General features: G+C 36.2%; 1 protein-coding gene across 1 annotated transcript; it reads right to left on the reverse strand.

Moving 5' to 3' along the window:
* Nucleotides 1–2,494: 2,494 nt before the first annotated feature.
* LOC134565676 (interleukin-8-like) lies at nucleotides 2,495–5,196 on the reverse strand. The gene is made up of 4 exons (XM_063425308.1): nucleotides 5,073–5,196; nucleotides 4,431–4,566; nucleotides 3,433–3,516; nucleotides 2,495–2,678 (listed from the first exon to the last, which is right to left on the reverse strand). Exons 1-4 carry the CDS (start codon nucleotides 5,137–5,139, stop codon nucleotides 2,648–2,650), a joined length of 318 nt encoding a protein of 105 aa, XP_063281378.1. The 5' UTR covers nucleotides 5,140–5,196; the 3' UTR covers nucleotides 2,495–2,647.
* Nucleotides 5,197–16,735: the final 11,539 nt, after the last annotated feature.

Genomic DNA, 16,735 nt, shown 5'->3' on the forward strand with positions numbered 1-16,735 from the left:
ATGTCTGCTTCATCTAATCCAGAGAGGAGCATTGGGATTCAGGGTGCATGCACAGCAATCACAGTGCTGTTGATTGACATCTGGACGGGCACAATCTTTTCATTTTATAAAAGATAGGATTTCTGTTGAAAACAGCACTTTTTATAAAGTGACAAGGAGAGAGCTATCTGTCAACTCTTATCTATCTTTTTATCTAATGTTCTGCAAGCAAATAGTAAGGGGCTTGCACTTTAATGTACACTACTAAAACAACTATTTGATTTGACAATACCTATTACAAGTATGCGCCATCTGGCTAGATTTTCCTTGTATGTTTTTGCCACATCTCAAGTGATTCCTGAATAGTTTCCCCCTATTTGCTGGACATTATTCTCTTTCTGTGGAACCAGTTGCAATTTTTATATGAATATAACACTATCAAAGAGCAGTCAATCAAATTAGGAATGTTTGCAGAAGATATATATTTTGGCTGCTACCCAGTTTGCTTTGCTTCCTACCACAAGTTTATTATTGTCAAAACATGAAGCTTAAATATTAATTTCAATGGAGACATTTTGACTATTCTCAAATTCAAGTTCAAATTCTACTGAAGAGAGGGCTTATTTATTTTTTGATTTTTTTTTCTCTTTTTACTCATTCACATTCCAATAAATCAATTTTGTTTAAGAAAACAAACATGGAAAACAACTTAAGGTGAGCTAGGCAAATGGATCTGTTTGAATGGAACTTTATCTTATTTTAAAATTATATCCTTGCGAAATTATTTAATATATTTAGAATTTATCCCCTCCTAGTCTCTAATTCTGTTATTGCAGATATTCAGTCTGCTTTTAATCTTCACTTTCAATTTTATAATAATAATAACACGCTTACATTAAATAATAATGAAAGTTCATTTATCTCAAATAATTCAAGTTCGCTCTAGTTATTGTAGACTTGATTATAAATTAAAGGAAAACTCTACGTCCAAAATACATAAAAATTAATGCAAAAATTAATTATTGCAAAAAAACGGTACAGATAAGTCCTAAACATATTTATTTTATTAGATGCAGAACTGACCTCTGCCGCTACTCTCATAGAGAAGCACTGAGTACAACTCCACTGTCCAAAGCTTCTTATAGAGATGGATGGTTTTATTTATATTTGGGTTTCAAGAAAAAATAAAAAGCTAACTTTATATATGTAATAGTAATATCTGTAATAGTACTTTTAAGTATTACTTTTTACCCAACTAATAAAATCATGACTTGCTGTATAAAGCTCCAATGTAAATTAACCCGGTCTTCCCAATAGTCCCACTTCTGGCAGGACAGTCCTGATTTCAGGAACCTGTGTCCACTGTCCTGCTTTATTTCCTTAATGTCCCACATCCAGCCACAACTCAGAACCTGAATTATGCTTAGTTAATTAAGATCACTTTGAATATCGGTTTTATCTGTTACTAATAACTTAAAGTTTAGAAACTTTCTCCATAAGACTTTTAATCCTTTTTTGGTGAACTTCAGTGTTGAAAATATGAAAAAAATGCCTTTTATTCTGTTGTCTCAATGGAAAGCTGTTTCTATAGTAGTATCTAATATAGTAGTATAGTAGTGTTTAATCACCTACTTAAGCACCAAAATCTTTTATAATAATGTGTATAAAGCAGTTAAATTCCAAAGCACTTGTTATAGTACAAAAAATCTGGAAACTATTTCAGTTGTAAAATCACATTATTTATTTGTGTCAAGCATAATTATGTTTATGCACATTAAAAAAAGTGATATGTGTCACAAAGATTTTTATAACATTTTATCAGGCAAAAATATTTATCTCACAATATTTTTCAAAGTGCAAGTGGTGACAACGTAAATGCATCATATATGAATTCACGTAGTCTAAATATTACAAAAATAAAACTATACTACAAGTAAAACATTCTATAAAACATTTATAAAACACATTCAATTATAAAACATAAAAAAGGAGCAATCATTTGGTTTCCATAAATTAAACATACACTCTAGTTTCATAAATATATATGAAGTATATAGAAACAATTCAAATAATTATGAAGCATGAACATTATGTAGATATTCTTGTGTTATAGTATACTTTTATTTCTCTGCTATTACCCTGGGCTTAATTTGATGATAAAAAGAAAACACTTAAATAAAACACTTAAATAAATAAATAGTTAATTAATTATTCAGATGGGGCATAGAAAGTGAAAAACTATGTTAAGTATGGCTAAGAAAATATTTTATAACACTGAGATTATTTTCAACACTGTCAAACATATATACATTTTATATAGGGTAATATATATTTTTATATAGGTAATATATATTTTCATGTAAGCTTTTTCAATATTTTTACTTTTAAGGGAATTATAAACCACTATAAATTGTTTAATTTAGAATCAGTGATATAAATAAGAATATATAATCTACATAATTTGCTTGTTTTACTATGTCTATACCATGGCAGTTTCACATTTGTTCTTATTAATTTAATGTTTTAAGTGATGATAATCTATGTATCAAAAGACATAACAAAATATAAAAAATTTTTGCTAATAAAAAGAAAATTTTCATCCGATCCCCGGTGAGTTTTGCTGAATAATTTTCCTGAGAAATAGACACATCTTCTTCTGACTCCAATTCTATATTGTTGGCTCTTCAGTGTTCTCTTTACTATAAAATAAATAAAAAATATATTAAAATCTTTTATAAAATGCAATCACATACATGTTTCAATTACAAAATCACAACATAAATGTATATTAAATGTAAATAGTTTGTAACTGATGTAATTATTTTGTAATGTCCCTTGAAATTTAGTTAATAGTTAAGGTTGGGATGGCTGCCAAACTGCAAAATTTCTTACATCACATGTTAAATTGCCTTTACTTTAATTAATTACTAGACCCTGTCATAATTCTATTATTTTTCACTCTCAGGTTAGAAGAGTATTTATAATCTTAACTGTTATCAAAAGTTAGAAGCATATACAAATCTTGTTCTCAAAGCTGTTCTTAAAATGTGATAATTATTGATAAGTTTTCCTATAAAAAAAAAAGCCATATTAAATTGGGACTCTTTAATATTGCCGTTTGCAAAAATATGGATACAACAATGTTATTCACCAAAGTAGGGATTTCGGAGAAATAAAAATGGCAATTTTAGGCTAAAATATGCTAAAATGATAAACCGGATTTACTGGATAAATGTCTTGATTAGTTCCTAAAATATGAAATACCTTCTTAAAATGTTTACACAATTTACAGGTATAGTAAGTGATGATTTGTTTTTTACCTATATTAAAATATATTATGTATGATATTAAGAACAGGGTATAGCACTGTTAAATAGTTTGTAGAAACAGCATAGTTTAGAATACATGTAAAATGGTGTACATATTATTTAGAAAGTGAGTAGGAAAATGTACCTTTCTAATATCTTTTTGATGATCCTTTCAACCCAAGGAGCAGAGGGATCCACACATACAGCTTCACCTGTTGTTATGGTGATTCTAAATGAAAGAAATGTAAACACTATTAGTTTAAAGAAAATCATTTAAATGAAAATAACTACTATTGCTGGAAGAAATATTCTGAACATTCTATCACTTCCCATTTATTCCACTGTTGGAACTTTGCCCATACCTGCCTTCCATCTATAGGTAATATCATTTTTAAGTGACACATTCAGTGATTTTATTCTGTGGCAAATTCGTGCTGGGAATATTTGAGATCTGTGATGTGTATATGTTAAAATGGTGGCAGACCATGGGCTCATACTACCACTGTTGGTGGTCATACTCAGGGATACAGAACTTTTGGCTGGAAGTTCAGACATTGATTGAACTAGTCCTAAGGAAACCATTCCAACTAGATCCCTGGTCGCTACTTCTATCTAAACCAACGAACACTACTACCAAGCATGAAAACAAACTAGCAAAATACAAACTTAAATGTTTAGGTGATGAACCACTGGTAAAACATTCAAGTGTATAAAGTGCAGTGCTTAATATAAAATAACATGCAGATAAAATAGGGACATACCCATATATCTCTGGTGGTTATTCTGCATGTTAATATATAGAAAAGCCCCTGTTTTATCTTCATGTTATTTTGTATTAAGCACTGCACTTTATGTTTTACTGGGTGGTAGTTCCTCACCTAAACATTGAAGTTTGTATTTTGGTCACTTTTTAGTTTGGTTTTGTGGGTTATCAGGAGTGCCTACTGTATGCTACAGCTGCTATATTTACTTGTTCAGCTCTACAATACAACATAAGCATCCTTTGAGTTCACACAGTTTTTTTTCCCTTTGTTATTCCATGTGATGTTACTACGTAACTCTTTGTGATGTAAGGCAAGCAATGGAAATTTAACTACTTCTAAGTTTTAGAAAATGTTACAGTATACTGCACAACATACTTACATTAGTTCTACATTCTTGCAGTGTGGGCCACTGGGAATAAGTTCAACGCTTTGATAAAGTCGAGGGTGTATGAAGGTGGATTGCGTAGCGACGCACTGACATCTTAGTTCTGATGCTGCTTTCATCAATGTCATTGCTAAAAGAATGAAAAAATAAAAAACAAAAAAATAAATAAAAAACGATGATTATATATATTCCTCTTTCAAAAGAAAACATATTAATACAATGATAAAATGGTCATATACACAAACAGTAGTGATCAACTTGAAGAGAATTGTATGACAATACAATATATTTTTATTAAATGTTTTATTTATTTTAAGCTCTACATTTTTGATTAACACCATTTTTATTCTTTAAAATAAACTAAAAACTAAATTGCCACTTCAAAATGCCATACAATGTTCATAACAAATAGTGATATTATTGTAGGACATAAAATATATAAAAACCATCAAAGTGGAAAGGTATACAACAGAATACTAAGGTAAGAATTCTAAAATAATTTTAGTAACAAAATGTAACAGCTTATATAAATATCACAGCAGAATAACATAATATGTTACACCCCACAATCTCCTCTCTTACTAAGTCTACACTTTAATTTGTAAAATGCATAAATAATAATAATAGCCATAGTACCTTCTGATACAGTTACAAAAATCAGGCAAAAAGCGAGAAAGGCTGAAATCTTTCTTGTGCCAGACATGACTGTAGCTTTTTTTTCTGATCTTTTTTGGCAGATGTCCTGCTCCGAGTTCCACTGTTTGAAGAATGATCTGATGTTTGGCTTTGAGAAACACAGCATTTATAGGAGATAGGCACTTGGTCATTCTTGACGTTACATTTTGTTTTATTACGACATTGTAAATTCCCATTTATGTAAGATGCATGATATCATTGCCCTGAGTCACAATGAATGTTCCACCATAATCTTTATCAAACAACCAGCTTTATCAAGACAGTGCATCCTCTGCTCTAGGTTTACCCTGAAAAAAAGTGTTTTACATTTAATATAAATACAATGAATATATCTCTGAATGAATGTTGTCCCTGTGATTGAATGCAATATACTTTTTATAATAATGATTGCTTTGCATTCTGAGAATTCTGCAATAACTGGAAAGCTGTATACTTAAAAAAATAGAAAAAAAGAAAACTATAAATTAATTGTTTTGCACACATTTTCTTAATATATTAATTAAATCAGTTAAATTAATAGATTTGTTAAATACTAATGTGTGTTTATTTATTTTGTTGGTTGTTTATTTTTGTCATAATACGTTGATGTTATTAAATTAACCAAAAATAATCAAAATAATATTTTTTGTCCCTATATACACACATTATTTGTTGGACCTATATATCATTGTATTGGGTGCACAGTGTGATTTTTAATACATAGCAGATATTTTGTAGTGTGTTATACTGTATTCTCAATTGTGGTTGGTGTCATATGAATGTAATGTTCTTAAACATCAGATAGTTTATTGATAATACAAAGAGCTTATTCATAAAATCAATAAATACATGCAGTCACATCCAGGTTCAGTTTCATAGTCAACAGGATTCATCACCATGGTGCAGAACCACTCCTTTATATAACTTTGCTGCTACTGTATGCATACCTTGTCGTAATGGAACTAGAACTGAGTATAACATCTGCTGCTATACACATATTGAGAAAATATGCTAGTGATAGTAAAGAGCATGGGCAGATATAACAGATATAAAACATCATTCTGACATAAAAACAGGTAGAAAAAAAGTTATATATTGCACATATACCAATCTGTTATCAGAGATTAAAGAAACTGTCTTAAGGAGCCAAAACATATTAATACAATTCCTTTTAACAGTAAGTTAGCATGGATACCCAGACAGACGGGTCAGAACAAGACGGACGAACTGGAGAGACTGACTGAGAGTTTTTTTTTTTTTTTTTTTTTTTTAAAGATTTTGGTTTCCAAAACATGTTTTTTACTACTACTACAAAAATTCTTGCAGGAGATCAGTGAAAGACAAAAAGACATGAAGTAAATGTGCACATACAAAGCTAAATATTAGTAGTATGCTAAGTCTTTTAGGTCCTGATGCAACAAGGATATGTACTTCAGGGGATATTAGAACATTTGATGAATCAGGAAGTAGGAAATGACTAAGTAGCAAATGATGAACATAAATTTTGTTTGCACGTAAAGGCATTAATATACAAAACAATTGGTTGTATGGAAAGTGGAATAGCAGCTATATCTACGCAAGTGGCTTTGGGTGTCACTCACTGGCGGATCCAGGGTGGGGGGCAACTGAGCAATTGCCCCCCTCCCTGAGGCTCTACCCTGCTCGATAATCCAAGGCTGGCACTGTCCAAGCGCCACCCCTGTAATGTGCCTTCACAGAAAGGAGAGGACCTGGGAGCTCAGTCTGCAGCTCCTCCGGGCCCTTCTCTCATGAGCAGATGTCACAAGAGTGAACTCTAGCCCTGGAGCTATGGGCTAGAGTTCACTCTCACCACAGCGACCACCAGGGATTCTTCACAGACCACCAGGGATTCAGAAATGTCCCCCTCCTCCCTGAGTTAAGGTAAGAAGGGAGGGACATAATGTGTATTTATTTTTATTAAAAAAAAATATTTATATAAAAATCTCCTCACCACACATTGCCCCCCCCCATACACACATGGCCCCACAAACACACATACAATGCCCTCACACACACACACACACACACACACACACTGCCCTCCCACACCCCCACATTGCCTCCCCAAACACACACTGCACTCACACACACTGCCTCATACACACACATACACTTTCCCCATACACAATACACATCCACACACTGCCCCATACACACATTGCCCCCCACACACATACACAGCCCCCCAAACACATTGCCCCCCCACACACACTGCCCCACATACACACATTGCCCCATAGACCCTACACATTCACAAACTACCCCCCCTCACACATTGCACCACTCACACACACCACTGCTCCTATGCCCTACTACAGTCCCATATCCCAGCAGACCCCAGGTAAGTTGTCAAACTGTTCTTAAACGGTTTGACTACTTACTCTGGGAGAGGGTCCTGGCACCATAACCACTACACAGAGCTGTAGTGGATATTGTACATGGATTATTTCTTTAAATAATCTACAAGTGCCCCTCACGAGATCAGGCTCTGGATCCGCCACTGGTGTCACTCTCACACCACAAAAGTGCAGACCTGCAAAACTTTAAGACTTTATCTAAAATGGAAAAACTTATAAATATCACTAAAGGTGAATAATAAAAATATACAAATTAATCAAATGATATCTAGAAATGAAATAAAAATATAGTGTAGTATAATCAGCACAGGGGTAGAGGTCGGGGTGGTAGAGACCTCACTGGATGGATGGAACTTTAGGCATATCTCCCACTCAAGTAGGGTTAAAAAATATACATAGACAATCTTCAAATTTGATCTTGTTAGTCACTCAAAATGGAAAATAAAGAAGACATAGTGCAAATGGTATAAAAATTATAAATGAAGCAATGGGCACTGTGCCTGCTGTATAGTCCCAATGCTGTTCTCGGATCAGCCGATGCCCTGCACAGGCCGAGTGTGTCCCCGCTTTGCTGATCGTGCTTCCAGCTCGGTAACCCAAGAGTAATGGTGTATAGGGTCCCTGTGCTGTGAGGTTGTGAGCTTGGAGGGGTACATAGAGTCCTCCTTGCAGTTCCAGATGCTTGGTGTGCCTCATGGCCCAGTCGCAGGCTGCCATGGCTCTGGGATGGCCCCTCTGATGCTGTCTGCTTATCGGGTCTCTTGCCCCGCTGTTTCACCAGTTGTTTCAGGCTACCTATGCCCCACCAGGTCTTGTGCCGTGTTTCAGCTCGCAGGTGAGGTGGCCTTGGGCAATGTCTCTTAGGCGCTCCCGGGGCTCCGGGCACCGTCCCCAGTCTGCTGCTGCACTCTGTAAGGCTCCATGAGTGTGGCCCCCAGATGGCTCCTTGCTGGTGCCAGCCACTCGCGTGCGTATAACCAGGGGGGTTATTGCTTCCCTCAGCTTGTCTACCCATGTTGGGCTCTGTGGCAGGTCATAGGGCAGAGACTCTGGCACCGGAGGTCGCATGCAAGCCTCCAATTTCTTACAAAAGGAGGGGAAATATCTGTTAAACTAGAGCTCTGTTTCCAGCCTCGCACTACATGAGTCTGTGGTTTGGGAGGCATCTGCCATTTTGTAAGCCTTGTTGGTGGTAGGCTTGGGACTCCATGTCACTCTTGTGTTCTCACTGCTTTGCAGGGGGATCATGTGAGGGTGGACCGGGATAACCACCACCAGTCCATAGGGGGGGGGGGGCAAGGGTCCAGGTTTAGATTCATGGCTCGTCGCGTGAATGGGAAAGTTGCCATCCCTCCTACGACTGCCATGCTTGAAAGCCTCACCGGAGTTCTTGGTGAAAACTGCTTGAACTGTCGCTTGGGTGGTATCATCTTGTTAACCTCAATGTCCTCTCTTGTTTGGTGGCTTTACTATGTCAGATAATTATCGTTTTATTAGCAAGATGCTGCTTTATCTACTTCATTTAGCAGGAGCTGCTGAGGTTAATGTCCTCACGGCTCTGCGGTCAGGCCCCGCCCCCTGGCATTATTCATTTTACACTAAAAAGGGTTGGAGAAACCATAAACAAATTGTTATCAGTGCCCAACTTGACCACTTCATTTTCATTTAAATGTTTTTACATTTTGCATACACATTTTAAGGGGCCGCATGTTATTGCACTTATGGATTAAGTAAAATATAATCTACTAGTATTATTAATATTTTATGAGTTATTCACTTTATTTGTTTGCTGTTTTTTGAACTTGTAACTTATTTATTTATTTATGTAATATATTACCATGAAGGATACATTGAGATTTCTCTTGTTTTCAAGTATGTCCTGGGGCCACAAACTCAGCATTGTTATAATAGGGTATAATACATATACAATATTACAAAAAAAATAATACAATATATACATACACACATATATAAATTTAGTGCATAACAGGTAATAAATTTAGGCATCCATGACAGGTGCATTCTGTATTGAGGTATGTTGCCACAGATCTCTTAAAGGGTTTAGATTGAATGAAGATTTGACTGTGTCCGTGAGGTTATTCCAAAATTGTGGTGCTCTGTAGGAAAATGAGGATTAAGCCACTTTATTTTTGTATTGTGGTATGCTAAATAAAGTGCTGCTACTGAATCTGAGATTATAGGAGGTGGGAATGGCTGGGGTGAGCATTCTACTTAGGTAGGGTGGGAGCTTCCCAGAAAAGCACTGAGGCTGGAAAGATAAAGAGTGCGTCGGGATTTCAGCGATAGCCAATTTAGCTTTTTTATCATATCACAATGGTTGGTAAAGTAATTACATTCTAGTACAAAGGGAAAAAAAAATATACAGTGTATTACGTTTATGAAGGTGGGTTTGTGGGGCAGGTGCATACACTACATCTCTGTAATCAATGACCGGCATTTTAGCATTTGTTGCACTGTTTTCTTACTGTAGGGCTTAGGCAGGATTTGTTTCTATACAGGGCACCTAGCCAAAGGATAGACTGGGGTCTAGCAACATGCCTAAGTATTTGAAGGAACAGACTGCAGTCAGCGTGCTATTTGAATAGGTCTGATACATAGTTGGGGATTTGGTAGATTTTGAAACAATTATCTGGGGTTGCAGTATCTCTCTTGCAGAGAGAGCCAGCCTGCATTTCGCATCTGGACAGCCCTTTTGGGTGGGATCAGTCAGATATGCAAATGGTCCTGGTTCTTTTTGTAATGGCACAAGATGAGTTAAAACCAGCTTGAGATCTGAGCAGGGACCCAGCGAAAGGCAGGCTATTTGAGCTGTTGTCTGTTCTCAATACTCTCTTTTTTTTGCATTTGAGTACTATTTCCTTCTTTCCCTAAGTCACTTTTTGCCCACAATTTGTTTGAATGTTACGCTTGATTTATCCCCTCAATATTTATAATTGTGTTCTTTTTTTCTGATCCTGTTCAAATTCCTATATTGTGTCCCCATCAAAAATGAGATTTTTTTTTTTTTTAAATCATTAGTTGATAAAGTTTGTGGGGCCATCATGCAACTTTATGTGAAGTTTGATGATTCAGTTAATAAAAGTAGAGGTTTCAATCATCCCATTTATGTTTTGATGGCAATGAAAGCCTAACAATCCTACTCTAAATCCCATGCCTCTTATGCTATCATCATCATCACCACTTAATATTGGATAAGCAGGCAAGGCCAGGAGAACCCATCTTTATCAAACCTCTTCCAAATGGTTTGACACAAAGCAGACAGGAGGCACCAACAAACCTTTAACATTATAATTTCTTGTAATGGTAATGGTGCTTAGAGTCACCATTTAATATCCCATTAGGCTAATGCTACATCAATATGCCAACTTTCTGATTGTGCATTTTAGGTTGCCAAAAAAAATGTCATACCCATTTATGAGGGAAGTGTTGCAGTGAAAGGCATATTTTTCATCGGAACTGAATCAGCCCAGCCCTAGGATTTTTCTAGGCTCTATTTACTTTACTGGATAAATTTGTTATTTTTAATAACTGTTAAACATAGCATTTTTTTCTTTGTGGTTGTGAACTTGTTCATAGTTCTGCTATACAGATGTCATTCGTTCCTACCAGTAGCAGCAACAGAACTGTATGGATTTAGTTAGATTTGGTTAGAGCAGCAAACAGATTTATTTCATATTTGCACCTATGGATCTAAGATCCTTATTTCTTAAAAAACCTCTGCTGTACCTATATCTATTTCCCTGCATCCACATCTCAGTCAACATAAATTGGCCTTGACTTTATTGTTATGTGGAAAATGCAAAGAAAGTAAGGGCTGCGCCTAAGGCTAGTATCAGTAGTCTATGACAATAAACAACCAGACCAAATGGCTTATTTGTTTAATTGTTTGTTGTATGACTGAGACCATCTGGTCTGGTTGTTTATTGTTATAGCCTACTGATACTAGCCTTAGGCGCAGCCCTTACTTTCTTTGCATCTTTTTATCTTGTCTCTAAAGGGTCTTGAGGTATTCCCTTTTTTGGGTTGCTGCCTTTTAGTGTGGTATTTAGCGCTGACTATTCCCCCCTGTTTTTAACATGGAAAATGCATTTGATGTCTCTATTTCGTAGCTTTACTTCAAGTTTATTTAAATACAGGTTTCAGAAGAAATATTCTGGTTCATTCTCCAACCAGGTGAAATTACTTACTATAAAATATTTGAATTAATTTTCTGGTTCATCTTTGCCAGCTGTACTAGCTTGCATGTAAAGAATGTATATTATCAAGGGGAGTCAAAATATTTAACAAGGCAGGGGAAAAATTATGCAAGCAACCCATTGCTATGTGAACAATGGGCACACACGTAACCTTTCAATGGCAGGATTTTAAACAGCATTTTGCTCATTCACACAACTATGAAGTAGACTTGTAGACTTGTAAGAAGATATAGTTTAAAAAATAAATAAATTAAAATGGGATAAATGTTTAAATACATAAGTCATGGTTAATTCAAAAATATTCCTCAAAAATATTCATACTCATTTTTTTCTCTTTTAGTTAGACAGATTAGAGTGTACTAGACTTAGGTATAACGTAAAATGTTGGTTGCAAACCGATTATGTCTATTGGGCAATTTTTACTATTATTTTCACCTGTTTGTCAAATTAAGGAGCTCTTATATCATCTAAAAAACTGAAAGATCAAAATTAAGAAAAGCACTTATGTTGGGTTCTCTCCAATAAAAATACCCTACCCACCTACCCTCTGTCATACTAATAAGAAGAGCCGCCTGACCAGCAAAATGCATCAGGGCTTAGCTCCATATACTATTTTGGCAGATATTTGGGCTTTTTTTAATAATTAGCAACCTTATGACCAAATTAAATATAGTGTCCTGGTGATAGTAGTCTTTACAACAGTTAGATAGTATAGCATCTCGTTGCCTCTAAGCTTATGTGCACCTGAAGGTACATTGTTTTAGGTGATATACCCTTTTCTTTGGATCATTCAGATTGGTAATTCTATATACCAGTGTTTTTTTATTTTGAGAGGGTTACTAGTACCCATTTATTCACTGATACTATATTTTCAGTATTATTTTTTGCAATATTGATAGTTACATCTCTAACTGATATTACTTTTATATCTACTGTTTGTTTGTTTTTTTGTTCATTATGTGTCCATTTTGATTTATTGATTGCATTTTGAGATTTTAATTGAAACAGAATAAAAGTGAAGTTTTAATTATTTTTTGGTAAATTATTAGTTTTGACTGTATAAAATTATAATTAGGGGTACCCCTACTGCCCTGTAACTTTAAATACAAGCTCATTTCACAATTAGTTTGAATAATACATGGGACATAAGGCCACATATTTAGACTGGAAAAAGGAGATTTAGTCTAAGGCAAAATGAAAGTGTTTTTTTTTTTCCCCAGTGAGAACAATAAGCAAAAATTGTTTTTTGTTTTTTTTTTACTTCTTTTGGATAAAAAAAGATGTGAAAAAGGCTGAACTTGATTGACACATGTCTCTTTTCATCCTATGTAACTATGTAATTTGTATCTCCCTTACAGGCCTAATTTACTAAGTCCCTCCCTCACCTACTTATAAATAATTTATTCACAAGGAGGGAGCTTGTAGCTCCCTCCTTGCAATGAAAGAAACAAACAACTAAATTTCATGAGTGACATTTTGTCCAAGAAGTAATTTAGTTGTTGTTTTTTTCTGTTGTATTCTACATTCAGCCATTCATCTTTGCGAAGAATGGCTGAATTGCTCAATTTGTGGACAAATACGTATTTGTACTAAAAATAATGCCCATGTTTTTTTAATGCGTACAACACCAAAACAAGAAAAGATATTCAGTGAACAACACTTGAAATGTGATGCCGGTAAGAAAGAGAGAGCTCAAAATCTCTAGTGATTATATTCTATTAGTCTTAACACTAGATAGTTACATAGTTACATAGTTACATAGCTGAAAAGAGACTTGCATCCATCAAGTTCAGCCTTCCTCACATGTTTTTGCTGTTGATCCAAAAGAAGGCAAAAAACCTAGTCTGAAGCACTTCCAATTTTGCAACAAACTAGGAAAAAATTCATTCTTGACCCCAGATGGGTCTAGATGGGTTTCAGATGAATCAAGTCAAGTAGAACTCACAGCCAGCAGGTGCACATAAATATGCATCAAACACAGACTGTGCAGTATATCACCAGTTGAGACTAAAGTAGGACTTTTATGATTGAAGCTCGATAATAAGGAAACCAGAAAATGATACTATCAGGAGTATTGTGAGAAAGGAACTCATCAAATAATCTAGTCTATTAATAGTAGTAGTTGTGAGTTTTAAATTGTCTATATTGCTTCTAATTCAATCTAATTGAATTCATCTTCCAGTCCACATCTTTCCCCTGAATATTAATATTAGTCCCCCATCGACCACCACCACAACACTGAGCTTTCCCCCTTTATATTATAATAGCCCCCCATCTGCTGACCATGGTTGGCGGAAGGGGGGAAATAGTTTATTTAGAGCTTATACAACAATACTTAGTCAAGGCCATTTTTGTCAAACCCTGCATGCATTTACACAGCTGTATACACTCACTATACACAGATAGATAAAAGATTACTCTATCGCAGATCCCAACACGATACAGGAGTAGCAGAAATATACACATACATATATGCATATGCAGCTGTCAAATATCAGTATATGTTTTTTTTAGGAGTATTTATGCTCGCACTATCCAGTTAATACATTCAATAAATCCACTTTACCTGCCTTTTTTTTTTACCAGGAGCAGAGGTGCCTTAGAATTCTGACATGTAAACCTAGTCCGGGTACTGCAAGTCTTGTTATACAACTACACCTACTTCCTGTGTAGACACAGTTGATAGAAGCTAATAGGGAGTTTCCTCGCTGAAGGATAGTCAGACTACAGACTAGATGTGTAGGATAGCATTGTTCTATCCTAAGAGTAGAAAGGATGAGTGGGTCATCTATTTATAAAATATTTTACCAGGAAGTATACATTGAGATTTTTCTAGAGTATGTCCTGGCCCCACAAACAATGCATTGTTACGATAGGGTACAATTGTAACGAAAATATACCCCAACTCGCAGGATTCAACTCAACAAAAGACAACACAGAGGAGAGATATGTCTACCGGACCTTAGAATGGCCGGACTCGACATATATGAGAGGAGACAGAGTCAGGAACAATCCGAGGTCAAGGGCACAAAGAGACAGCGTAAACTAGGACTAGCCGGGGCCTGGTACACAGTAAACAGCAAGCCGGCAAACAGAACAGATAAGGATAAAGAGATAACGTAGTCAGAAACAAAGCCAAGGTCAATACGAAGGAACACAACTAAACACAACAAGCGCTAAAGGGAACTGCAACAGAAACCACGATAGGGCAAGGACGAAGGGAAAAAGGTGAGTATAAGTACCTTCTAAATTAATGTGATTGGCTCCTGTCACATCCACACCCCCAAAAGGTAAGTGTATGGGGAGTGTGGCATGACAGGGGCCAATGGGAGCCTTTTGCCAATTTAGGCTCCCACTGTTTCTTTAAGAGCGCGCCTGAGACCTGCGGCGCGCTCTTAGATTCAGGCGGGACACGTGACCGCTTCTCGCAGGCACTGCCCGCCTTCCTGTTGCAGCCGTCGGATGAGTCGCGCGTGGCTCGTGCAGCAGCAGCAGGACCGTGCGCAGCTCGAAGAGAGGACCGCGGCCGGCCCCTGGATAAGGTAAGTAACGCTACAACAATATTAGATTATAAAAAATAATACAATATAATATAATACACACATATATATATATATATACACACACACATATATAAATTGAATACATAACAGGTAATAAATAGAGTCAACCATGACAGTTGCATTCTGTATTGAGGTATGTTGCCATAGATCTCTTAAAGGCTATTAGATTAAATGAAGATTTGTCTGTGTCTATCAGGTTATTCCATAATTGTGGTGCTCTGTTGGAAAATGAGGATCGAGCCACTTTATTTTTGTAAATAAAGTGCTGGTTCTGGATCGGATAAGATAGGAGGTGGGAACAGTTAGGGAGAGCATTCTATTCGGGTAGGGTGGGATCTTCACAGAAAAGCTCTTAATCATAAGGCTGGAAAGATGAAGAGTGCGTTGGGATTCCAGTGATAGCTAGTTTGGCTCTTTTAATATGTCCGAATTGTGGTTCAAGTAATGACATTTTAGTACAAAGCGGGGTGGGTTTCCGCTGCAGGTGCATACAATACATCCCCATACTCAATGACCGATATTAGCATCTGTTTCCTTACTGTATGGCTTAGGCAGGATTTGTTTCTGTACAGGGCACCTAGTTATGGACTTTTTCCTTTCATTTTTGATTATATCCTATTTATTTAGCTTAAAATGACTTCTGCTCACCTTTTTTAAAATGCCTTTCATTGTAGTGGTTTTGCCTTGCCTGGCTGAATCTTGCAATGGAGCTACGCCTACTCCCTCCGCTGCTGAAACGTGTCTTCAAATTCAAATTCTTTTTCTACATTTTCTAAATTATTTTAAAAGGTGGTGCTAATGTGTAGTGTAATGCTTTCAAATGCCTTTCACTGCAGTGCTTTTGCACTGCTATACTAAGACTTGTGGTGTGGTTATATTTGCTACCTCTACAAATCCAATTGGGAGAAGCTGATAAGTCGTCGTGTTTGTCTAGACCATGGGTCGTCAACCTGGTCCCTACCGCCCACTAGTGGGCGTTTCAGGATTCCAGGTGGGCGGTAGGGATTTCTGTGGCTAAATCCTCAGTTTGAGAGAGTGGGCGGGCGCGAGTGCGCACATGAAATAATGAACTAACGTGAGAATGCGTGCACGCGAACAAGCGAACGCGTGCATGAGCGCGCAAACGTGTAACACGTGGAAAGAGGAAGGGGAGGAGTGGGAGCTGATGCACGGTAGCAGGGACAGGCAGAAGCGGAGCAGAGCAGTTGTAAAATAGGAGAAAGAAAAGTTATAGGCAGGGTAAGGAGAGAATTGTTGTTGGCTAATAATAATAAGTGGGCTAACTAGCTCAGCCTAACTTTTGTACATTGCCATAAAGAAGGTAAAAAAAAGCATAAAAAAGGAGATAAAAACTAAAAGATCAAAAAAATAAAAAAGGGAAGAAAAATAGAAACAGGGGATAAAATAAAGGAGGAGAGTACTTGTAAAAAGGAGAAAGAAGGAGCAGATTACTTGTAAAATAGAAG

Source organism: Pelobates fuscus, chromosome 6 (genome assembly GCF_036172605.1).
Source record: "Pelobates fuscus isolate aPelFus1 chromosome 6, aPelFus1.pri, whole genome shotgun sequence".
In the NCBI taxonomy this organism is placed as follows: domain Eukaryota; kingdom Metazoa; phylum Chordata; class Amphibia; order Anura; family Pelobatidae; genus Pelobates; species Pelobates fuscus.